Source organism: Halichoeres trimaculatus, unplaced genomic scaffold (assembly GCF_033239565.1).
Source record: "Halichoeres trimaculatus isolate MK-OKI-2021-1 unplaced genomic scaffold, fHalTri1.1 fHalTri1_scaffold_5, whole genome shotgun sequence".
In the NCBI taxonomy this organism is placed as follows: Eukaryota; Metazoa; Chordata; class Actinopteri; order Labriformes; family Labridae; genus Halichoeres; species Halichoeres trimaculatus.
In genome coordinates this window covers 35055797-35082500 of record NW_027437183.1, presented here as the reverse complement: position 1 = coordinate 35082500, position 26704 = coordinate 35055797, and the positions used below count along the sequence as shown (strand labels likewise).

Genomic DNA, 26704 nt, shown 5'->3' with positions numbered 1-26704 from the left:
AACAGTCTAGCTCCTGTGTTAGCCTCTAGCTTATATTTCAGCCTTTAGCTTGTGTTTTAGCCGTTGGCATGTGTTTTAGCCATTAGCTAATGTGTTAGCCTTTAGCTTGGGCTGTATCTCTCTCCTGTTTATCTTTTTTCTGCTCTTCTGTCCTTTTTCTGTCTGACAGTTAGGCTCCTGTGACCACCACCACTACAAAATTAATCACAGAAATCAGAGGAAAACACAGATGTATCCTTCAAGGGGCAGCACCCAGTTAAGAAAAATGAAGCCTATGTGGAAGTGCTAAAAGTTTCTGTTCATGGAGAATCCGCTTGCAACTGGCTGCATAAAAAACAGAAGTCATGTGCACATCCAGCCAGAAAAACAGACCTTAACAGCATTAAAAAGCATATTTACGGCCCGGTTCAAAAACAGCTTGGGTCCTAAATGCCAATTTTACTATCAGCAAACAATGTACGGAGTATGAGTGAATTTTTTCAAACTGTGGTTTAAAAGGTGTTAGGATTGTTTGACTGTCCAATCAGAGACACAGCTTAGCTTATGTGACTGACAAGCACCCTGTAGCTGTTAGAGAGGAAGCTCAAAGCTGGCATCATATCAAAAGAGGCTGCATCTGCAGATTGGCTTCATTTCATGGTTCCAGGAACAGACAGGTGACGTTGCAGAGACTATGTCTATATCTTACAGTCTATGGTATCTTCTCTCTACTAAACTTCACCAGCTGGTGTGGTGTTGTCATACAGACTCAGACGTGATCAAGAGCTACTCAGTGGCATTTAGGAATAACTTCAATTGTTGCTGGTAACTTTGTTTTAGGCGTTTTTCCATGCTGGATATGAACACAGCATTGCAAGGTTTTTTTTTACTGAAAACAAATATGTTAAATTGAAAACCTTTGAGATTTTATTATTAAACAAATAAATATTTATTACCACATAAACACACATAAGAATACATAAAATTGGAGGCATTAAGTACTGATACCTATTGCGAGGTACCAGGTATCAGTAACGTATCCTTTTAAACGTGAAAGGTACCCATCCCTAAGAGTAATAATATTGCTTTTAAAAGACAAACAAGTATCATTCATTCATTTTCTATACCACTTATCCTGTGGGTGGCTGGAGCCTATTCCAGTTGTCATTGGGTGAGAGGCAGGGTACACCCTGGACTGGTCGCCAGTCAATCACAGGTTTGACCCAGAGACAAACAACCATTCATGCACAAGGTCACACCTAGGGACAATTTAGAGTGTTCATTTGACCTGATGAGCATGTTTTTGGACTGTGGGAGGAAGCTGGAGTACCCGGAGAGAACCTTCGCATGCACGGGGAGAACATGCAAACTCCACACAGAAAGGCCCACTGGCCAAGGTGAGTTTGATTTGAACCGGTGCCCTTCTTACTGTGAGACTGCAGTGCTAACTGTTGCGCCAATGTGCAGCCCACAAACTAGTATTTGTGTTTTTTTTAATAGATGAGCTTTATTTCAGACTTAGGGTTCATATGTAAAAAAGCTTGAAAAGAAAACGGAAAGCATAAAACACTCAAAAACAACAAGGGAACAATATATATATATATATATATATATATATATATATATATATATATATATATATATATATATATATATATATATATATAAACATAGACTAACTATTGACAACAATGTGCCCAGCACTGTTGATTACATTGTTAAATATCCTTCACATCAAAAAAATTTGTCAAATGACAGAAAACCTTTTTGTTGGATGCTCTCATTAAATTAATACAATTTAAATTCTCTCCCAAGTGATAAATAATTATTATTTGACGTATTAATTTTAATTTCAAGTTTAGGTTGAGGACTTCATGTTGCTGCCATGAGGACTGATCTTCTTCCATACAACAAAGCCTCCTGATACATGACAATACCTCTACAATTTCAAACCTTGAATAAATGAAAGCCAGTCCAGCTCTGATTCCTAAACTGTAAAACCCTCACGCTGATCTGAGGTCCAGAAACTGGTCTTAAATTCCTGCTGGTCATTAAAAGGAATGCAGGAGGAATGTGAGATTTCAGATCAAAATTTTGCTTCTTTTGGTATTTCCTGTCACAGGAATGATGATTGGAAACCTAGTGCCACCTGCAAAGCAGAGGACTTCATGAATATGGGATGGAGAAACAGAAAGCTGTGTGAAGAGCAGTTTGAAATCATAAATCCATCAGACCCTGAGAGGACCAACATTTTGTATTTCTCTCTCTTTCCCATCATCCTCTTATAAAAGTTTATACACAGCTCAGCAGGAGAAGAAGGTAAAAGAGGGAGAAACTCTGGCCTCTTCCTCCTACCCACACGAGGAAGAACTCCTACTGCGGTGTTATCTGCCCTCAGCTGGACATTGGCAGTAAATCTAAATTAACAAGCAGCTCTCGGGGGTCACTCAGGGGCCGGCTCGTTGTGATTAATTAGAGGCTGAGGAAGAGCACGGAGAGGTGGATGGGATAAGCAAAGATGAGGCGAGGGATGTACAGACAGGATGAAAGGTAGGAGAAGAACGGGACAGTGTATGGGAAAACGCTGGAGAGGAAGTAACTCCAGTGTTATCAAGGGAGGAGAGCTGAGGGTGGATGTGGTATGACCTGTGGTTTAAAGGCCTGGTTGCCCTCTCTCCACCACACAAAAAAGGAAAACACACACAGTCCTCATTCATACTCACACATTCAGAAGATTCAGAGGGTGGAGGTTTTTAGTAGAAAAAAATCCAGTGTTAAACAGAGAGGGGTTCAAACACACTTAAAATGTCAAATCTTCAATAAGGAAACTTAGTTCACCTTGTGCTGTGCTGGTGACATTACCATAATGTGCACACTCTGTTGACTCTACACAGGTATTGAAATCATTCTTTATCACAGTCTGCAGCAAAGCTTTTCACGTTTCTCCAAACCTGATCCCTGAATTTCTATCTGTACAGAACAACTGCTGGACAAAAGCTCTGACTGTCTAAAAATCTACATTTAGGAGAAACAACACACATATAAATATGTTTTTTTCCTACAATTTAATTCAAGTTTCATCTTCAACACACTCATGAGCTTGCGTCTGTGTCAGTGTCAGCCACATGTGAGGCAGACTCTAAATCGTATTTTAGGCTCCATGGTTTTAGACATCTTGGGTTATGGAGATGTCCTAACATCTGGCTGTTGTCTGTTTTATTTGTGGTTATTATGATCGTGTCATTACTCTATATGTGAGACTATTCATTTCTTAGTTACAGAAAGGAGTACCATAGACTGTATATAGAGTGGACAGTGTGGCTCCACCGTTTACCGTTGTACTTTTTTTTTTTTTTTTTAATTCCCCCGTCACAGGTGCTGCCATTGGTAGCAGTTGTGCAGCTAGAGTCAGCGCAGTAATGACTGTGAGGGATTCTGGGAGAATCTGAGTGGAGCTGAGTGACAAAAATAATATTATTTTTTCTTTCGAGAGTCTAATCATTTCTTGTCTCTACCTCCCAACATATTTTTACAATCCCCCCCCCAAAATTTCAAAAGAAATGCAGCTGTCGGTCATCTTTAAACGTAGGGATGGGTACCGAATTAGGTACTTTTATAGGTACTGACCAAATTCAGTCAAAAGTACTGGGTACCGATTCATGTAAAGTCAAAAGGTACCATGATTAGGTACCTAAATGCATTCTTGTAACTGTGAGGCAATGAAAGAGTAGGCGATTTTCAATACTGGACATGAACACAGCATTACAAGGTTATACACTGAATAATAAATATGTTAAAAGCGAAAAAAATTGGAGTTTTAATATGGTACGAATTGATATTTTTTTTTTACCACATAAACACAAAAAAGTACCGAAAATTGGTACCATTGAGTACCAATACCTATTGCCAGGTACCAGGCATTGGACCAGGCATTGGTACCATATTGTTTCTATTGTTTAAGGTACCCATCCCTAGTTTAACGTGACTTAAACCTTGTATAACTAATGAAAACTTTTTTTTAAAAAAAGGAGAACTTGAATATAAGGCAGCCAACTAATATCTTCAAATCACCACAACAATCAGACATGAGAAAACTTTCTACGAGGTGTGTTAATTTTCTTAAAGTTTGACCACAGCCCATCTGGAATGACTGGAGAGACAGATTTTTTCGACTTATACTACAGCCAGCCAGCAGGAAGAGCAGTTTTAGTCGCAACTCTACTTCGAACCGAACAAGATGACGTCCATTTTTTTTATGGTCTATAAGGAGTAGGTAGAGAGTCTCTATCTATCTTATGTCTATCCAAGGTGAGGATGAAATGGTTCATGGAAAAACAAACAAAATACAACCTTCTGGTTTTCCTCTCTCGGTTTTTGGATGCTTCATTCTGTTCATGTTTTTCTTTTTTCTTCATTCTGAAGCAAGTATGTAACTCATACCCATGCGAAACTCGAAGCGAAGGAGTACAGCGTGTTGTGTGTGTTGTTTACATGACGAGTGGAGAAGACAGAGTTAGAGGGTGTTCCTGTGGCGTTGTGGTATTCTGGTGCCTGGGGGCTCTTTAGATTCAGTCTGAGCTTTGATGACGGCCGCAAGAAAGTGGAGGATAAAACCGCGACTGAGTGTTGACATCTTAGAGACTTTGTTGCTACATTTAATAACTTCTCAGACCCTTCTGGAGAGTATGCATACAACTGCATTCAAATGAATCACACGTGTGTGTCTCATTATGGTCACTTCTGCCAGTCCACAGCTCAGATAAAGGAGGAGGGTTGATATTTAGACATAAAAAAACAAGAATGGACGGAAGAAAGTTAATTTGTAGTTCTAAACATATTACTGATGTTGTGTTTTAGCCGCTTTCTGTCTCTCCCACATTATTTCTCTCTTCTACAGAGTCCATGACAATTTCATGCAAATTGATTAATATGTGAATTAAAAAGCAGCATCATTTAGTAACTTTTAGTGACTTCTGGGACAGACAATAGTCACTTTCCTTACTGAGGAGTTGGCATATTGAAACTAGCAATGTTTCACTCAGCTTTAATGATGTTTGAAATGGGAAGCAGCCTCATTCTTTCAAGTTTTTCATGAAAATACATGAGGTAATTGATCAAAAATAATCTGTTGATAGTGGATTATTAGGGTATATGATAATCCGGGGTGTTATAAATCATAACAGTGTACACTGAACCAAACCGAAAACCGTGGCTACAAAACCGTGACATGAACTGAATCTTGGTTTTTGTAAACCATTCCTTCCTGCAGAGACCACCTGAAAACAAAAAACCAGCTGAAACTACAGAAATGTTGATTTAAACAGGATTATGCCTGGAATACGCCAGATGAGTCGCTGCATACTGACTGGGCACGTCAACTCCAACAACAACCTCTAGTGTTAAAATATGAGACAACGCTGAAGTGCTAAAACCTGCTGTTTCTCAAGTGTCCGCTTGAGGCTGGCACCAGAAGTACCAGTAGTCACATACACACACCAAGCGAAAAAAAAAAAAAAAAAGTGACCTTGACCTTAAACTTTGTCTACTTATTACCTAAGTGTGATGAAATTTGCAGATCTCTAAAGTAAAATGTTACCCAATTCTATTCTGAAGCCTAAGTTATACTGGTGTATGCTAACCGCTAGCATATCAATGCAATTTCTCTGAATCAAGCTGGGGCTATTTTGGTAATATTGTTTTTGGTAAATAAGGAGATTTCTGCCATGTTGAATGTATCCAATTATCTGCTAAAATAAGATAGCAGCGGCAGATTAGTTAGTGTAAGTTCCTGCAGCTCCAGCATGGTGTAAAGAACCAATAAGGGAATCGTTAAGCACAAAGGCTGACGGTATTAATGGATTGAAACATTTCGTATTGATTCCCAACAGGAACTGGTTTTTGATTCCCATCCCTCCTCGCTGATTGCTTCAGTATATCTCTGTAGGCCAATCACTCCTACAAAGACTTGGTTAACGTGTCTTTGTTTACCTGGAAAGCATTGAGAGCGATGAACACATAGGCGATGATGACGGACAGATGGACGAGCACCCCACACAGCCAGGTCAGACCCAGGACGGGCAGCAGGATGAGAACAGGCCGGGTCACAGCCCTGCACACACAGACACGAGTTACAGATAAAAAAACACAAAGGTGAACAACAACAACAAGGTCTAACAGACTTATGAAACCAAACTTTGTTTTGCTCCTTTGATTCCTCGCTCCTCTGTTCACCTCTCTTTGTCAGCTGTTTCTGAAAGCATGGGTATAGACCGACTGAAGGAGTTCGTGGAGTGGAGTTTTCAAGGTATTTTGATGACATTTTCGCCTCAGATATGTCCTCCTTGAATCCTCATCCAACATATCTGCACAGCTATAGATTTTACCGCCTACTACAGTCATCCTCCGTTCCTTCGCAATCATCTTTTCAATGATACTGTGCTTATACAGCCAATAACCATTTCATGGGGCAAAGCGGAAAAGGTTGCCTTTGTTCATACCACCATTGTTGTCAGACGGCTGCACCTGGGTAGAAAGATTGAGTTTTAAGACTGCGCTGTGTCTGCAAGGACAAAGACGGCACCCACTTCCCTCTCTTCCCTTTTATATTTGAATGTCGATTTCCCTCTAATCTCCTGAATTCACAGAGCGCTCTCAAGCTGGCACAGGCAGCTTCCTTTAGTCTGTTTGCGAGGGAGAGGAGGTGTGGAGTCGTGGCACTTCCACGGGCTAAAACAAATGTGTGAATATACAATCTGCTGTTGGGTTGAAGGACGCTTTACCTGATTATGAAAAGACCCCTGTCTCATCTCAGCCACAAGACATATCAGTAATGCTTTCCAGCCTGAGTGTTGTGACCTGCATGTGCACCTCTGAAAAGGAGCATTAGTGTTGAGATGCTAACAGAAAAATGTTCCTGATACACTTCAAAATAATTTGGTTCAAAGTTCTGTTTTAAGTAGAGAAGTAAAACCATTGAGGTGGTGTTTACTGTCAGGTTGGTTAAGAAACTAACAGTGAGTGACCCCGTCTATCCAAGGCAGGGACTTCAATCAATTTTGATTCAACCAACCAGTTTTTGAATGTATCAGAAAGCAGGACCCCCGATGATCCTTAACCCCACATTGAGTGGCAGACGCAGTTTTAAGCATGACGTTCTTCTGTGTTGACGTGTCAGCATCCCTCTACAATATTCCTCCGAAACAGTGTTGTCTGTGCCCACTAAATGTTAGACACCTGATGGACGCCCAGGTCACATCCATGACCTTGACCTTGGACATCAATATGCAGTTCAACATTTAAACCTTAGTATTTTGGATCTCCTTTGAACGTCATTTTTGGATGTCTGACTTTAAAGGTACAGTCTACAGAATTTTACTTAAAAAAAAAAAAAAAAAAAAAAAAATACAATCAACTTTCACAGAATTAATTCCGCTATGTGATCCTCCTTTGTACATGTGTATCAGTGTCTGTGTCTGCCTCAACCCCCTTCTCAGCCTGTATGTTAATGTTTTTGTTGTATCTGGACTTTTTTGAGCGCAGAGAAAGTGTGGTGACGATGACAGTGTTCACATTATGCAAGTGAACTTGTGTGTTGATGATTGTGAGTGAAAAGCTAAGCTACTATAGTAGATGTAGCAGTTTTTCACAAATCGTGGAGGGGGCGGAGCTACAATTAGGCAAACACAGGCAGTTGCCTGGGGCCCCAAGATTCCCAGGGGCCCCCAAAGCATCTCTTAAAAACTGATTTATGAAGTTCTCTTCAATTGAAAGCATTTCTTTTTTCTAAATCTTACTTCACATGCTTCAAAATACATCAAAAGGCTTAATCTTTAATGATGGTTTTGGGTACTCCCCCTCTCTTCTTATTCAATGGGCTGTTCCATGTTACAACACATCTGAACATTTGATTCAGGAGGAAGTGGTAAAAAACACTTGTTTCCCCATTTTTTTTCTTATTTTCAACCAAGTCGGAAATAAAAACAATGTTGCTCTGAGATCTGAGATAAACATATAAGACTTTTAGGATTTTAAGGACTTTATCTAGCCCAGGAAACAGGATCATTTTCTCAAAATCAAACTTTTTGAGTTGGTGATAAACATTATTGTACAAAATCTCTTTTTTGGATACATAACTCACTGGACAGGGGGTCAAATAAAAACACATTAACTTTAAAATAATAGTAACAAAAAGTATGGTAACTGTAAATATCACCTCTTTCAGTAGTTTTTTTTCCCCAGTTTTATGTTGTGCTTGATATTTACACATTTTTTCTTTACTAAATTATTTTTTTCAATATTTACCTATTGTAATGTTTTTCACTTCATACTTTCTTGTTTGTTACTGTTACTCTGCAAATCCCCCACTGTGGGACAAACAAGCTGTCAGTTGACCATAAAAGATTTCAAATCCAGGACAAAGTGGACTAAATTATGTATTCACTTTTTTCTAAATCAAACTAAAGTACAGAACTTGAGGAAATGCTTTTAGTTGCGTTAAGTTACCATGTACAAGATTAGCACTGTCTCATGCCTTGATTCTGGGAAAGAGACAGTGGACCCAGGGAAGGCCAGTCTAGCTCTGAGGAAGATGAGTTACAAGGACATGGAGGGCCCCATTGACTGGGTTTGCCTTGGGCCCCCAAAAAGCTAAATACGCCCCTGATCATGGGTAAAGCTTGACTCCACTTTCACTCACTTTTTGGAACTTGTAGAGCAGCACGGGACGAAAAGCAAAGTCAGGTTCACGGTTCTTGAGTCTCTCCCACCTAGAAACTTGATGCTACAGGTGGTTGCTGGGCAAGCGAGTGTGTTCATGAAGTCATGGTTGGAGGCTGTGGGTGTGGGCTGCTGCTGGCACTGATCCAAGAAACTTCATGCACTAAAAACCCAGGAAATAAGTCTCTAAAGCAAGGCACAGTCTGTCTTTGAGGGGCTCCTGGAGGGTAAATGTTTCTAAAATGTTTTCCTGTGTAAAGACTTCCACAACATTCAGTTTCTGTGCAGCCGTGTAGCTCATACAACTACATTCTGTTTCCACCATTCCATTAGCTCAGACTTGTGCTACCCTGCATCACTTTTTATTCTGTATTATTGATGCTGAGCCTTTTCTTAGGCTTAAGACTGTCCGTTTAGTACCTGCAGAAAGTTTACATCATTTTTCCGTCAATGGTGTTTTAAAAAACCTTTATCCCAGCCTCTGTCTGAACTCTTCAATTGAACTACTGCCTCTTTAAGTCTCCTTTCTCAACAAACCCCCTCCTTTCTGGTTGGCCAGCTCCTGAGGCCAGTCAGGGTTGAGGCTTTTGGCAGACCTTGGAGATTGGCTCTGGTACCACCGAGTGGTTCTGTTCCATTCATCTCAGTACAGCACACATTTTGTGGCATTTCCATTGACCAAAACTAGGACAGGTCCCCGAATTACTGCCCTGCATCGTCCTACTTTTTTGTACACGAGGTGGTGCAAGAAACACTGTAATTCATTGATTGGTCAAAAGAATCGTCACTTCCCTTGTAGCTTTAAACATACCAGCACTCCACAGTGATTTTACTCTCACTGCATGGTTGTGCTGCTAGACTGGTCCACCTCGCTGGGCACCCAGTTTACTTTCCTGCCACCTTGAGGCCATAGGAAGTAACAAACAACACTTTAAGGCACTGTCTGAAAACATGTGGAGTTGGTAGTGTGTTATATTTGGCTGTAACACACACACTCTTCTGATGTGACACACTGCAATGTGCACAAAGATGCAAGGACATCCTTCATGCTGCTCGTAGCCATACTTGATGTTATTTTTGGTGAAGGTTACTGGAATATCATTGATGTTACAGAAACAGACTGCAGGTTTAGTAACCTTCATCCTCAACATCTTCGTAGCAGATATATTCTAAAGGCCCAGGGTGCCTTTTAAGCCTTGTTTTTAGAAGGTCAAACATAAACATTTGCTTCTAATAAAACTATTTACAGGACAATTTGTGGGTTGTTGTGCTTCATCAAACCTGTCCTCCAGTGGTGCACTGTTGGGAAAATAATGTTTGCTCCCAGCATGCAGCCTGCTTGCCGTACCTATGGTCTTCAAAATTAATATGGGAGGTAGAGCCTTCAGTTGTCAGACTCCTATTTGGAATCATCTACAAATCAAGACCTGGGTGGCAGATACCATCCTTACTTTAAGGAGTAGACAAAAATCGCTCCTGTTTGATAAAGCTCAGAGTTAGAGCTGGATCAGACCTGGACTGGCTCTAAGTTATGCTGCTACAGGCTTAGACGTAAATACCAAGCTCCTATATCACTCTCCCCTGTGTCTGTCTCTGTCTGATCAATATATCACATGGGCAGTCATGGTCCTCTTGTGACCAATCTTTTTTAAGACACACAATAAAGCACCCGCTTTGGACCCAAAAGTTAACTTCTCTCTTGGCTGGTAAAGGTATGATAAACTGCCCTCTTAGCAGCTAAAATGCATACTACAGTGACCTCCTGGTTGGCAAAATATAAATTTAGTCTTGGGTAGGGAGACCACGTGCCTTCCTTTCTTTTCTTTTCTTTTGGTCTCTGCCCTTTACAGAGTCTATGCACGCCACTGGCTATACATACATTCATCAAAAGCTATAGTATACTACAGCAGAATTTCTAGGCATGTGAGTACTACCATCTGGTAACCATAGCAACGTAAACACTCTTGAATGTATAAAAAGAGAAATATATGTACTGCTCAACCTCTGACTGCCAACCATGCATCATGTACAAATAAGTCGTGTCCTATTTTCTTCTTGTGTCACCCAGCCCCGAGCAGAGACCAAAAACCAGCTTCTGTTGGGTGGGAGGTGGGAGGGGGGGGTCTTAACCTCCTTCACCACTAACACTCTGTCGCCTATACTGATTAAGTCACTTATACACCATTTTGCTACAACAAAAACTCTGCAGAATGGATCCAGACATGGTTCAATACCTTTAACTCACATAATGATAATACAACTCATAATACAGGGTTAACATGTTTGTGTTTAGAAAGGGGGTATTCTGCCTTTACAAATTTGAAACATGGATTTAAAGGGAGAATGGTCCTGGAGTATTCTACCCAAAATTCCACCGATTAATCAAAGATAAAACATTCTTGAGCAATTATTTTTCAAGATAGCAGCTTCACTGATAAAACTCAGATTCAGATGCTTCTGGTTAAGCTTTTAATCATAAAAACGCTGTAAAACTGCACACACAAAGAAATGAATATCAGGGTGACAAAAAAGATTTAAATTCTGATTCAAACGTACATAGTAAATTACATAGACATGCTAATGGTTAGCATATATTGATCCTAGCTTACATCTAAACAGATCCCCAACTTTTACGACAGGACTACATCATAAACACTGAAAAAAAACAGAACCAATCTTCTTAAAGTAAAAATACTCACGGAAAATGCGTAGAGTAATAGCTGACCTCAGAGCAAGCTCAAGTTTCTAAAGAAACTCAAAACGTACAGTAACCACTTTCAGACACCAGATGTCTCACTTCTATCACCAACATTTAACAGACAACAAACCAATATATATATATATACACCCATATATATATATATATACACCCATATATATATATATATACACCCATATATATATATATATACACCCATATATATATATATATATATATATATATATATATATATATATATATATATATATATATATATATATATATATATATATATATATATATATATATATATATATACACAGTGATGAGCGGTAGCGTGCTACAAGTAGCGGCGCTAGTAGCTTTAGTTACATTTTTTTGTAGCGAGGCGGCAGCGCCGCTCCATTTGAGTCAAGTAGCTCTTTCTGTAACAAAGCTATTTTTAGAGCCAGCAGCGACGGAAGCTACACGTTACTGTCTTGTCGAGTGTCCAGAAGAAGTCCGCTGAATAAAGTTTTGTGTGGGGGGGGATTTTTTTTTCACGGTGATTCGTTTGTTTGCATATGACGACTATGGCGACTCACAGTTGGGTAAGGTTACCCAATCAGAGGCGGGTCATGCCCTATGGTCATGCCACTCCAACCAAGAAGCTGAGTCCCACACCCATACCAAACGTACATGTGAAATGACGACGAGTGAAGACAAAACAAGTAAAAGGGAGGGATGGAAGAACAACCGGATAATGACAGAGGCAGAAAGCAGTTATGAAGAAGACAACGCCCGAGGAGAGGTCAACAACAATTCTTCTCCATCGCCGTATCTTGACAAATTTATGACGAGAACAAACACAAATGATAAAATCTACGTCTTCACGTGTTTACTGTGTAAACCAAAAAAAACAAACAGCTCTCAACATCAAAGACTCCAAATACAAACCTGATAACGCACATTAAGGTGAGTTGATGAAAAGGAAAGTAGCTGCACTCTTACCTTGGAGCCATTAAATGGGCCTAAAGCCACTTGTTTCAAATGCCTTTATCCTGCTATTATGTTTACTCTTAAATCAAATTCTTATAAAACTGCGATTGCCCCACACCTTAGAAAGGACTCTGGGAAAGTATAATTTACTGCCATTTAAATGTATAGTCTTCAGAATAAAAAAAAAAAAAAAAGGTGAGAGATTTTATGTATTCAACAGAATCATGTGCAAAAAAAAGAACAACATTGTGGGGGTGGTCAGGGAAAGAAAAGGCAAACAGTGTATGTATGTAATTACTCTGGGCTATGTATGAATATTATTTGAATGAGAACCAAATCCCTAGAACAAAGGAAAGACATCTAAGTCTAAATTATTACTTTTGCCTGAAATATGTAGAGTTGATTTCATTCCTCAAGATCAGTGTTACCCAACCCTGGTCCTGGAGGACCCCCTGCCCTGCATGCTTTGGATGTTACCCCACTCCAGCACACCTGATTCAAATGAATGGCACATTATCAGGCTTGAGCAGAGCTTGATGACAAGCTGATCATTTGATAAACAATCAAACTGTATATTTCTTAACTGCCTATTTGTTTGGTTGTAAAAAAAAAAAAAAAAAGTAGTGGGACTGTAGCCAGCTACTTCTGCACTGTAGCTTGTAGCTTAACTTGCTACATTTTCCAAGTAGCTTGCCCATCACTGTATATATATATATATATATATATATATATATATATATATATATATATATATATATATATATATATATATATATATACATACACACAAAACAGTCAGAGCAGTGCATTTATACAGAGTTCAACAGACTGCAGACCAGCCAATCAAAAGGAGAGGTCAACGTGTTTTTGGACATTTTTTTTTCTTTGATTGGCATTTTATATGAAGATTATTTTGGTCGTGAATACTTTTAGGTTTTTCCTAAGGTTTCTGTCCCCCTCAACTATCTTCAACTTAAAGACGTGAAATAGTGAAAAACACCCTTGTTATTGTTGGTTTGACACTGTGCCGGTGTGGCTCTCATGATGTCACACTTTTACTAACTTTATGACTCAAAATACAACGGATGTGAAAAGAGTTCTAAAATATTCTACTCAACTTCAAGTTGATAAAGTTCCTGTTAACTTTAAAGTTAAAAGAAAAACATCCTTTCTTTAAAATCTCTTCTTAGTTGTTATTGTTGGATCAGGGCCCTTATGAAAGAAAAATATATGTACCAATATATTTTTTGAAATGTATTGTAATATATTATTGATATATTACAATATACATTGAATAATAAATTGAGGGCACATATACAATTTATTATATATTCATGAAATATATTGCAATATATTGCAAAAGATACAAATAATTGCCACTTTCCATTCATTGCAATATACTGGAAAATATAAATACTAATTCTCATAAATGGGAATATATTACCTAATTTATAACATAATATTTTCCAATATGCTGCAATATATTTTTCTTTCGTAAGGGGGGTGGCAATGAGGGGGTTGAAAAGATGTCTGATCTGAGCTCAAAATGCAGAACATCTCTGTGACCACAGCCTGCTAGTTCCCTATGAAGTGTCCAGACTGCAGGACGGCTTGTTCTAAACAGCATCAGGTTTGGGCTTACGTTAAGCTGACTGTGGTTGGAACGAGGAATCAGATTTATCCTGTCTACATTTGTCTAGCTGTAGTGTTATTTTTTTATAGTGACTGAAGTGAATGTTATCATTCACTGCTTTTTTTTCTGGCTGAGCAGAGCACAATCTGGACACACATGAGCTTGGATCCCCCTCATAAAGAGTAATTGTCTGTTAGGCTCCTTTGTTCTGGTGCTGGATTGTTTTTGGTTCTAGGTTTTTTTTCCCCCATCTTTTTAAACAAGACTCACGGCCTTAGAGGAAAACATGCCCAAAGTCACAAGTTAACTTGATGGGAAATAAATGAAGTTGCAGAATTTCTGTGAGTTTCAGCAGAATAACTTAAAAAGCAACAACTTCACTTTGCCTGTCAAAATTGTGTCGTCAAGGCCCCTCTAAACAAAGCTTCAGAGTATTTAAATAAAAAAAAAAAAAAAAAAAAAAAACATAAAAAGAAAAAACAAACAAACGTAACAAGCACTCAAACCCTGACAGGTTGTCCTTCATTTTAAGGTTTACTTTTTAAAAAAGGAACTCGGCAGAATTGACTTAAATAAAACAAGTTCATGTAACACGATAAGATCACATTCCTTATGTGAACATGATTTAATCAAGGATATATATATGTACTAGATTACATCGAGTATATATACTCTGTGTTGTCTGTGCTCTTCTGCCACTCATTTGGAGTGGATCATTACTTTGTATGGTTCATTTGTCGGTCATGCACACTAAACCGGTTTTGTCTTCAGTAATATTTTTATCATTTTTGCCCCTGTGTTTGTCTGGAGATCCTTTCTGGAGCATGTCAATGCTAACTGGTGTCAGGCCTGATGTTTCCCACAAGGTGAGGAGAAGGAGGTGAGGACGACGTGCTGGTTCTCCCCCTGTGTTTGTCTGGAGATCCTTTCTGGAGCATGTCAATGCTAACTGGTGTCAGGCCTGATTTTTCCCACAAGGTGAGGAGAAGGAGGTTAGGACGACATGCTGGTTCTCAGGTGTGTGCTAAGGAGTGACGACATCGACCTGTCCTTCCATCCATCGTTATTGGAAACGTAAGATCTATCTCTAATAAGATGGATGAGCTAGCTGTGCTAACTCAGCAACAGAGGGAATACCAGAAGGCATAGTATCATCATCACCAGTGTTAGCTAACAGAGCTAACACTGGACACCAACGCCACATTGGAAGAACTTCACCTGCTGTGAGCAGACAGGATCCAGGAGACAGAGACTGAACAGACTGCTGGGGAGGCTCAGTCCTGGACCCTGTGGAGGTGGAGGCTGGCTGACTGGAGAGTGATGGACAAGTGTCACAGGGTGACTAGTAGAGAGTAGGTGTGTATGCATGAGTGTGTGAGTGTGCACGCATGAGTGTGAGTGTGCACACGTGTGTCTACTTCCCTCTAATCACCATCCTCAGGCTGCAGGGCACGGTGTCATTGGGGCACAGGTGTGTGTAGTTGGGGCACCTTTTTCCCACGTTGGTGTGCAGGAGAGAAGAGACCCGCAGAAGCAAGCGGTGAGAGCAGCTGCGTTGGACGGAGCAGATACACGGGAGGAAAAGGAAAAAGAAACGAGGAAGGCTGGTCGTGGGTTGCGGTTGGAGAAGCGCAATTGGACAGCTGTAACAGTGGGATGGCGACTGATCCAGGTGCAGGGTGCAGTGAACGGTCTCAGACCAGAGGTAGACCTGCGTGCTGCTTCGGCGGGGAGGACAGCTGCTGCTCATGGGCCGCCACACACACACAAGGGAGACGGGGGATGCATGGCGTGAGAGGGGGAAGCTGTGGATGAAAGCGGAGGGGTGGGAACGCGTTCCACCCTCCCTCCAGATAAGTACCCTTCCACTCTCGCTACAGTAAATATCTGTGACTTTTGTGATTTTTAACATAGCCTGTTAAGTTATTTTAAAGACAAAAAATTAGCCCTCTTGGCCCACCTACCATCGGAAACCACCAGGACAATTGTATTCTTGGACTGGGTTTATTGTTTGATTGTTTTGGATTTAATTTCTGATTTTCCTAGTTTGATTTGGAGTTGGTGTGTTCTCTGTTTTGCTGTGTTTTATTTTGTTTAACCCCCCCAAGAATTAATTGTTTTATTCATCAATTATCCTCTAAGTGTTGGACACTGATTGGTGGTGGTTATCCTGACGGATATTTTGTTCTTTTAAAGCGATTGGCTGGTGCCAAAGCGGAGGAGGAACCTGGGGACCAAAGGACAATTGTTGGGCTCTTTTACATTTGACTTCTTGGAGTATCTTTTAATTGTTTTAGATTTTGCAATTAAGGAACTACTTTATATTTGGAATCCTCTCTGGGTATTGTCTGTCTGGTGGTCTTGCTCCTTTACAGAAATAGTGGTTTTACACTCAAGTCACTTAACCAGGTGACACAAGCTGTCATCATCTGTTTTCTTATGGACCTTTTTGCCCTTTCTATACACTTTCTTACTCATGTTTTCTTGATTGCTGCTGTGACTCCTCCTGAATTTCCCCTCAGGGATAAATAAAGTATTTTCTATTCTGTTCTACTTATTAGCAATCAGTTGGACTAACTCTTATTTGTTATATTGCATAGATGTACGAAGTTTGAGTTGAGGCTTAAAATATATTTATTGGATGAGTATCCTGCACACAGTTTAATTTGAGTTCATCCAATGAGTGACCTTTTCTCTTTTATATGTCACCTTTGAGACACTGAGCTCATTATGAAATGGCTCATCTTGTGGTGAGTCTCACACACACATACATTCACACACACACACACATTCACACACACACACACACACACACACACACACACACACACACACACACACACACACACACACACACACACACACACACACACACACACACACACACACATTCATTTATGTTGGGACCAGGTGTTGAGCTGATAAGCTCCAAAAACTCCCACAGCAGACTCCCGAGCTTCAACTCCTGATATTTCACACTGCCTCTTTTGACTGTGGCTACCACAACCAAAAGTAAACACGTGTGAATCTGTGTGTGTTTGTGTGTGTGTGTGTAAGAGACAGGAAATGGGTAGAAGTGGGTACATGGGAGAAACACAACACAGAGTGCACAGAAAAACAGGAGAACAGAGGAAGGTAGAGAGTCCACTCTATCTCACCATGTGAGGTCAAAGGTCTGCATCTTTGAAGCCGAGCTTGGACTGAGCATCTTAGTACGACGGCGAGCGCTGGAAACTGTCACCATGACAACCCGACACAGCACAACCGCATTGACCTGCAGGCGGAGGACAACAGCATCAACATGGCTCTGAGCGAAAACATGAGACGTGCCTCTGCAGACCTACTTGGCCTTGCGCTCACATGTGGAAGAGGGAAAGTTTCCCTTCCTCCTCAGCCCACAGGGTTCACACCACAATAAAGAAATGTAAATGTTAAAACTTCCATTTCTCTTGACCGTGACATAGAAAGAAAACTACAGAGGACGTGAGATGGGAGGGTGAATGTAAAGTTCAGTTTTCATTCGGAAGCTTGTAGCCATATTATCCTCTCCTTTTGGACCAATGAGGAGTTTTTAAGCATGGCACATTTTAATTACACCTTTTAACTGGTTATATGTTGTCTCTTTGTGACCTGGATGACACAGGGCTCCATGTGCTGATAGATTCATCCACCAATGACCAGAGTCCTCATTCCCCAAACCACCAAGATAACTTGTGGCAAGACGTCAGAGGAAACAAACATGTTTTCTGTTGTTTTTACAGTTTGTTCTCAGGAAAAAAAATAAAAAATAAAAAAAAAAGATCCCCTTTTTTTAACTGTATTTTTGTGTTGCAATTTTTTTTTCAGGACCTAGCATACAGCAGTCTGTGCACCTTATGGATTAGCTGTTATTTAAGCATTAACTAATTCTTTAAGAGTGAAAATGAAATGCCAGGACTAATAAATGCTTCATTATCATCAAGAAATACCGTCATAGTTTGGTTTCTGAGATTGATCTACAGCAGCTCTCTATGATCCAGCTGTTGTACTTTCTTGCTGATTTATTTGTCCAGACTTGAGATCAAGATCTAATTAAATACAATTTATCTCTTGTTCCACCACATCCCAAAGGAGCTCTACTGGATTGAGATCTGGTGACTGTGGAGGACAGCAGAGTACAGGAGACTCATCTTCATTTTCAAAAAAGTAGTTAGAGATGATTTGAGCTTTGTGATGTGGCTGGAGAATCATGGCCAAGCTATTTTCTTTGATGGACTTCTTTTTTTTCCAGTTGACACTTATAATATCTTTCTATTTATATATAATCTTGCACTTTTGCAAAATACACTTTCTAGTTTTGCTGCTGCAACTCTGAATTTCCCTTCAGGAATTGACAAAGCACTTTCTATATTCTACATTCTGTATTCTATACTAGAATGGCCCTTTCTTCTAGACGTATTGTCTAGATACAGATTTGGACCTAACTTTATAAAATGGACCAGGTCCCCCTATTATGAGCCAACTGCATGTCTCAAAACTAATGGTTTAATGTCTCACCCTTTGCAACTTTTTTGACTGGCAGGGCAGGGCAGCTCCATGTCACCAACTGTTTTTATTTTAGCCTTGGAGCTACTCGCTTACTTGCTTTTGCTATTTATGCAAACTCTTGGATTAATTTGAGTGGGTATGGTTTTAAAGCCAGTTTATTCTGATGTCATTTTGTTAACACTATCCAACCAGACTCATTCAGTTCCACACTTGTTTAAACTCCCAGAAATATCTGGATGACTGTCTGATAATAAAATCATTGTAATAAAAGTGTAGCTAGTCCTCTTATCCAGTACACTATTGTAAATCATCCTGGCTCTGCACCCTTTATCTAGAGGCTTCAAGGCATGAAATATTTAAAATCTATTTCTAAATCCCCAATCAAAGAAGCATTCAAGAACTCTTAAAGAGATTAGAGAAGATGTTAGAGGATGGAAAGTCCTACCTTTATCAATGTCAGGCAGAGCAGAGGTGATATGAAGATGAATTTACTATCCAGACTGTCTTTCCTTAAGGCAGCCTTAAGATTTAAGTTTCCCCAACAATGGTGTAAATTAATTAATAACTTGTTTTCAAACTTTTTATGACAGTAAAAGAAAGGCAGAATTAGTCTTAATAATCATTAATAACTAGAAGATAAGATCACTTTGATGTAACAATATAGCCTCACTAACTTCATTTTGGTACAGCCTAGGTCAGGGGGATTAATCAAAACATAACTAAAACTGACAATTAGAGCTTTTAACTGGCTAAAAACTGCTGTGTCAGTCATTAATTATCCCTCCCTGGTTATTTTCTTTGTAAATTTGTTTTTTTCCTCCACAAAACATTTCCAATCTAGCTGATGTATATTTTCAATTCCATTGCTTCAATAAATAAGCCTTAATTGATAAACCGAGTTGAAAATGTGACAATCGTGAATTGACTGAAATCGAGGTTGAAGGTTAAATTAATTGTGTTTTTGATATTTGCCATAATCCCAAAGCCCTAGTACTACCCTTAATGTAACTCTAAAATAAACGATGCTATGAGGAGGAGCTGTTTTAATTGGACTGCTCACACACACACACACTGTCTTAAAAATGTAACTTCTAACCAGGTGTGTGTTTGTTTTGGTCAAAAATTGTCTTCATTCAAGACAACTTTTACCTGAAACAACGCAACAAGATAATGTAGTACAGTTAAGTGACACTGTTGTTTGAAACGTGACATAAAGCAAACATTGTATGTTCTACGTCGGTAGCCGGTTAAATGTAGCACTGCTAGCAGCCCAGTGCTACAACTGACTGTAGGCTAATATGACAACTAGCAAACTGTCAGTTCGTACTGTGGTTTTATAGCCGTCCATATGTAGCTCTGACAACTTGATGCTCTAAGACAGTGTTACCCAACCCTGGTCCTGGAGGACCCCTGCCTAAATCAGGTGTGTTGGAGTCGGGGAACATCTAAAACATGCAGGGCAGGAGTCCTCCAGGACCAGTGTTGAGCTAATGTAACCTCACTCTTCATTTATTGATAGACTCTCAAGTTTGAACAGACCACTGCAGAATAACTGCTGACTGTGGGTTGGAATCAACATTAGCACAAACAGTTTAGCTCCTGTGTTAGCCTTTAGCTCCTGTGTTAGCCTTTAGCTCCTGTGTGTCCTGTGTTTGTCCTTTTTCTGTCTGATAATTACCCCTAAATTCCACCGCATGCGCAGCGCAGTGCAGTGTCCTTGAGAGCACTTAGCTTCCATTGCAATCTATCAGGCAAATTATGCTGCTGAAGCTCCGGCATACGCCGGCGTGATAAATATGCTTCAGGCCTATTTTCTGCGCAGCCAATTCCAAACCTTGTAAATTCACTGTCGATGAGTAAGCATGAGACAGGAAGTCACCGTGTGAAGTACCCGGAAATTTCCAAATCAAACACAATGCACAAAGTCTCGGACGTAAATTTCCCCCATATGTTATAAATATGTCACATCTGGAGGCACGTGCATCAGGTAAACAGTCGGTCAGAGGGTCCCAGACCCAACATGACGCCATGGATGAAGAGAAGCTGATCTTGGAAGTGGAGAAGTTCAACTTTCTGTCTGATCCCAAACATCCTTTTAATAAGGATACAGGCAGAAAGGACAAGGTGTGGACTGACATATCAAAAGTTATGGGAGTGGATGGTGATCGTGTGATATCACTTTTCACACGAGAGCCTGTGACTCTCCGAGGACCAACCCTTCCCCTCTGGACTGAGCGGCACAGAGCAAGACCGCAGTGCTGTGCTGTGCTGAGCTGCGCTGTTCGTGCGGTGGAATTTAGGGGTTAGGCTCCAGTGTCCACCATCACTACAAAATTAGATACTTAGAAATGCTGCTCATCAACCCAATGAGGAAGCTAAGAAATAGCATTTAGGAAAAACCGCTTTATGTGCTGATAATCTCATTTTAAACTGTGGATTATGATCAGGAAGATTACAAGAGAAGCGAGACTTTTTCAAAATCACTCAGAAACTCCTCACAGCCCCTTTAATAACCTACATGTAGATTTTTTTTTTCTTGCAACATTGGGAATATAGTACATAAACAGCTGTCAATTAATGGAGTGTCACAACACTGGTAGAAGTCACTAGGACCAAACAAAACTTGACCCGAGGATGGGGAAAACAAATCATTTTAAGAGCTAAAAAAACATATTTTGGATTGAATGAAACTATTTTTTTTTTCAATATTTGTTCTGAAGATCTGCCATAAAAAATTGTACATGTCAAGGAATCCCACCTGGGTCCCTCTGAGGTTTGGTTTGCGTGATACAGACTGTGACACAAAACATTATCAAACTTTAATAAAAAAAAAATCCAAATGACCTTCGGGGGAAAGTGTCTTGTACTGAATTGAGTTTAACTTCCTGTTTCCCTTCTTTCCACAACCTTCCTTCAGCTTTTGACAATATACTTCACATTTACAGCCAAAATACCAAAAAATGTCACATTTCTGGGTGAGCACACAGAGAGATGAGGCAGTGTGAGATAACATACCGCCAAGACAAATATAACAGGTCCCACAAAGGCCCAGATGGTGTCGTTCTTCACGTTGAGCCAGCAGTGCCCGTCTGCCTTGTACTCCTCCACTGATACTGCCAATGTTACACCAACTATGAGAACAGGAAGTCCTGGAAAACAATACATAAAAATGAAATGTAGAGCGATACAATAAGAGAAACAGCAGTGTGTTTATGGACAATGACTGCAGCGTGAACAGAACAGGCTATTTAGTCTGTGGGCTTCTCTCCTCTATTTAGTCTGAAGAGGAACATGTAGCTCATCTACAAGCTGAGCTGAGTGCAGCACCTGAATGCTGCGCTGCTTATTCACACACTGTTCCCAGCCCATTATGCGCCATAACACACAATCACAGATGGGTATTTGGAGCACGGACAGCAGCAGCTGTTGGGTGGTTTGATAAAGAAGAAAACTGGGTTAAGGCTGCAGAGTTTGAAAACATGGCATCACATCCATCGTACAATGTCTGAGTCAAACTCAGAGTGACAGCGGGTCACAAATGAGTTACCAAATCACAACACTGAGGATACACATTCTCTCAAGTCATGTCTACCACAGCACACTGCAGACAAACAGATATCTTTATTTGTTGCACCTGCATCATTATGGACCTGTTCTGGCTGTATTTCACCACCTTTGACTGAGTTTCAGATCATAACTTTCAACTTTTTGGTTGGGAACGGAAAATATGTTGGTTTGGGCTGAAATGAAGTGTGTTCTGGACCCTGGGAAAAGTCTTTTTCATTTAAGGCAAATATTACAGATATAGTGATTCAAATAAAATTTGTTATTTGGTCTTGTACAGAGCTCAAACCAGTCTAGTGGATGCAATTTCCAGGAATGCTAATGTTCTAAAGTAATAAGAACTCAGTCCATAACTCAATTCTGGGAGCATATATGCATTATTTCAAACTTAAAGAGGTGGGAATTGTGTTTTTTTGAAGTTTATACTGGTCCTCTGGTACCTCTGTAGGACCTTCACAGGATTAACAGCTAACATTTACTATTATTTTTTATTGATTTTTTTTTCCTTTTTTCTGGTGTTTTAGGAGGATGTTTTTGTTTGTTTTGCTGCTGTCTCTTCAAGACCCCGTTTTCTTCGATTGGCCAGTCCTCTAGAGGCCCGTGGGGGACAGAAGTATTGACAGACCTCGGTGTTTGAGGCCCGCTTCTCCAAGATGAAGATTAGGAGATCCTTATGTGATAACCTCATCATTTCAGGAAGTCTCGTGCATATCTCAAGATGTTTGACACTGTCAGCAGAGAGTTTGTGACAGGTGTGGTAACGTACTGCAGACTCCTAGGTAGGTTGGTACGGGGGGCTTTGAGTATCTTGTATCAGCGTATCAACATTATCATTCTGACAGTATTTGCACCTGAAGATGCTGTGAGGAGAATCGGTCATAATTGGACTGCCTCACCACCTTGTGGCCTGGAGTCTCCGCACACTGTCGTAAATGACTTTCAGTGAAGTGTGTGTTTGTTCTGGAATTAAATGGAGATCGGATCAAACAAATTTTCTTTGTTCAAGACATCTTTTTACCAAATACAGCGTGCTAAGGTAAGGGACTTATTGCTACAGTTACGTAGATACGGTTTGAAACATGACACCAAGCAAACATTTTAGTAGCCGGCTATATGTAGTGCTATCGGCAGGTGCTCTGATGTATCTGTAGGCTAATGAGACAACAAGTAAACACTGTCAGTTTGTAAGTCGTTTAGTAGCTGTCTATATTTAGTGCAGCTGCAAAGTCTCAAATCAAACACTGCTGCTTTGCACTAACTGAAGATGACGACCATCTTCTCAACTGTTCACTGGTGTTTTTCCTGCACAATCAGAAAAATTCCAACAGTTTATGAAAGCTGAGATGTTGCTCTTTCAGCCAATATGTGGTTATTGCAGTCATTTCACTCAGGTATTTAAGGAAGTCCGCAATTACACACACACACACACACAGTGCAGAGCAGATGGATAAAAAGGAAAGCACAGAAAACAGACATGAGTTTGTCCAGGAATGCCAAAAAGAAGATCCTCCAGGGTCATGAAACCTCCATTGAATTTTCTGCGTGATGCTGAGACTGAAGGAGCATCTGATGGAGAGACTCTGTGTAAAAAAAAGGTGACGTTAGATGAATTGAATGTTGTGTGTTAACCTTTGTAGAACAATATGCTGTTTGACTGAATATTTTTCTTCTCTACTTTCAGTTTGTCTCCTGATGAGGAGCAGACATCCTCATGTGGCCTGTGAGCTTGGCTGGGGGGATAGCTGAGGTTGTGGTGATACATGTGAAGACTCATAAATGTTGTATATCTTTCATATTGTTCAAATTTAAAGCTTGTCCTGTAAAATGTGTTATTTCTGTTTGATTGAAGAGTTTTGTCCGTCACTAAACTGCTAAAATCAAATACTGTTTTTGTGTTTTTTTTTCTTGTTAAACTGTTTTGCTCTCATATGACATTCATTAAATCAATAATAACTTCAGTCAAAGGACCTTTTAAGAATCACAGAAAAATGAGCCACATTGTTTACTCACAGGACATTTTCTGAATGTTTTATAGTCAACATTAGCAAAAAAAAAAAAAAAAAAAGGCTTGAGACTCAGCTGTTAAAGGGTAGAAATCAAAAGTAAATCAAAGTGCACTATTTTTTAATTCTGTTAGTGTGAACACACTTATGCACTTAGATAATTTAAGACACAGCAGAAACAAAACTGCCATCATGAGCCTGTGGTTGTAAGAACTGTTGTTATTTGACCAGCCAGGGTGTTTCTTTTTTTCGTTTTTTTTGAATGTCAAAATAATCCCCCTTCTTTATCTGGGTTTTGGACCACCAAAACAGAGTGAGTCATTTCCATGTGGGCGTCTTCGCAGATGTGAATTGGCGAATTTAGACACGCGTGACACTGGTGATGCGCAAGGCTGGACGCTAGACAAATTTGACAAGCTGAGGGGTGACACGCTGACGCTTCATGTTTGTGAGTATTCATCTCTCAACAGACCTCTACACTCAATCCCTAAGCGGCCTGCTGCCTCTCCCTGGTAATCCACCTCCACTGGCCGTACCAGGCTGTTCCCTACGACCTCATCCTCGACCCCCTGACCCATGTTCCCGGAGGTCTCCCTGGGGATAATGAAGGGGTCGAGGAAAGAGAGGAGCACAGAGAACTTCTATCTTTTCCCTGGCTCTGCCCCTGCCCCGCTCTTTCCTCCTCTCTGTCAGGCTCAAAACTCCACTGAGGAAAACACAGTCAGACTCAGTGATAGCCCTGCAGGCAAATCCAGCTGGAAACGAATATTTACAGAACTTACAGGCAACAAAACCTGTCTCCTCAGCCACTTTCACCCAAGCCTGCTCCTTTTTTTACTGGTCTCTGTAGACATGTTGTATGGTATAACTCTGGATGATGGCAGACTGCGCAAATCAACTTTCCCTACATCTTCCAGGGATTGGAGCCGGAGCAGGTGGCGGGAGAAATCAATGTCGTCGTAGGGGAATGTCATTTGCTGATTGGCCGCTGGGTCACAGCCTCACACGAATTTGCGTCGAAAGTTCAATATTTTCAACTTGAGCATAAAGGGGTCTGACACCCCAAACGCGCCTCGCCAAACGCGCCCAGCGCGGGGCAAATCTGTGTCCAAACGTGTCTTTGCATTGACTTTGTATGTAATCTCAACGCAAATTTGTGTCCGATGTGGCCGTACCATTAGTCTTCTTAGGCTTCAGCATAGGTCACAGATCATGCTTCCATGTTCGCATGCTCGTGAAATTAAGTGTACCAGGCCAAAGCTCATCTCTCTGAGGCCAAACGGAGAAGTGAAATGAGCCTGAGCACGGGACACCTGAGGCCATGCTGACCAAACAAACTGGACTTTAGGGTTGGACTTTTGGTATGGATGGTCAGTGTGACTGTGCTCTGAGAGGGACTGCTGCAGTAGTGAGGAGGACTTGACTGAGTGTTTGGATAGGGGAGGGGCTCTGCACGGAACTCAGCGCAGCTTGGCGAGAAGCTGAACGTGCTGAAGATCAATACATGCTTTCAGGTCAGTCTAGAAACTCCAGAAAAAAATCGCTAGGTTTGTAGCCAGTCACATTCTGTCCACAAACAAAAAAAAAACACAAGAGGGGTATGAAAAATTGCTGAATACTTCAACAGAGCCACTAAGTTGGCGACAACCTACATGCAGCGTAACGTTACAGTCAGTCACTGGTGGAATTATCAGACCTTGGTCACATGATTTACCCCACCAAAATTTGGCACCGAAAGACAGGGCGTTTTTTGATACTCGGTACTACCCAAGCATTTCAGTATTGTTTGCCTTAGAAGAACCAAAGCTCCATACCCAGCCTCCAGGGCAGGGGTGTGCATAAGGAGTGGGGGGGCAGTTGTTGAGAAATGCTCCCTAAAGTGTCGTCAAAAATGCACGCCACATGTGCCTTTTTTCTTTTAGCCCCTGGCCTTCAAAAAGTCTTTGCACACCACTGAGCCAGGGCAATGATGTTCGGTCGTCTTGTTGGCATTTTCCTCTATGAGACATGTTATGGCGTAGTGCTGTCGGTGTTGCTTCAGGGGTGTAAACCTTGTGGGCCTTAAGCACACACAACCTCTGTTGCTACTTCTAATGCAAACTTAGCAGCTGATGAACCTGGTCCTATCACACCCAGCAGGTGTGTGTGTGTGTGTGTGTGTGTGTGTGTGTGTGTGTGTGTGTGTGTGTGTGTGTGTGTGTTTCTATACCAGGTCATCAGACATGTCAACAACATTATATGTCATAAACAAAAGTAAATAACTTTGTTTTTTGTTTAGTTTCTCATTAGTTTATAGATGAGTTTCATTTTTCATGATGTAAACTCAGTGATAATTTTTGAATAAACAAGCGAGAGAGCTCTGTTGTTGTTTGATGAATGGACTTCCCAGACGAACAAATGGAGTAATTATTGAGTTACTGCAGCAGGTGAAGCTGTCTCCACCCCGTGTGTCCTCACATGAACTCCTCACCCCTCCCTATCTTCTGTCTGAGAGGGAGAAAGCAGCAAAACACCCCACAGCAGACATCCTAACATCCTCACAGCTGCTGAAGAAGGCAGAGGAAAATTCCTCTCTCAGGACTTTTCTGCACATGATGTGGAAAT

General features: G+C 40.6%; 1 protein-coding gene across 1 annotated transcript in view; it reads right to left on the bottom strand.

Annotated features, from left to right (window-relative positions):
• Positions 1-26704, bottom strand: part of adgrd2 (adhesion G protein-coupled receptor D2) — an 88613-nt gene that overhangs the window by 7029 nt on the left and 54880 nt on the right. Inside the window, exons 17-19 of the mRNA XM_074671392.1 lie at positions 21549-21682; positions 17165-17280; positions 5968-6088 (exon numbers count right to left, since the gene is read on the bottom strand). Coding sequence (XP_074527493.1) covers positions 5968-6088; positions 17165-17280; positions 21549-21682 — 371 coding nt within the window. The remainder of the gene's footprint in view (positions 1-5967; positions 6089-17164; positions 17281-21548; positions 21683-26704) is intronic.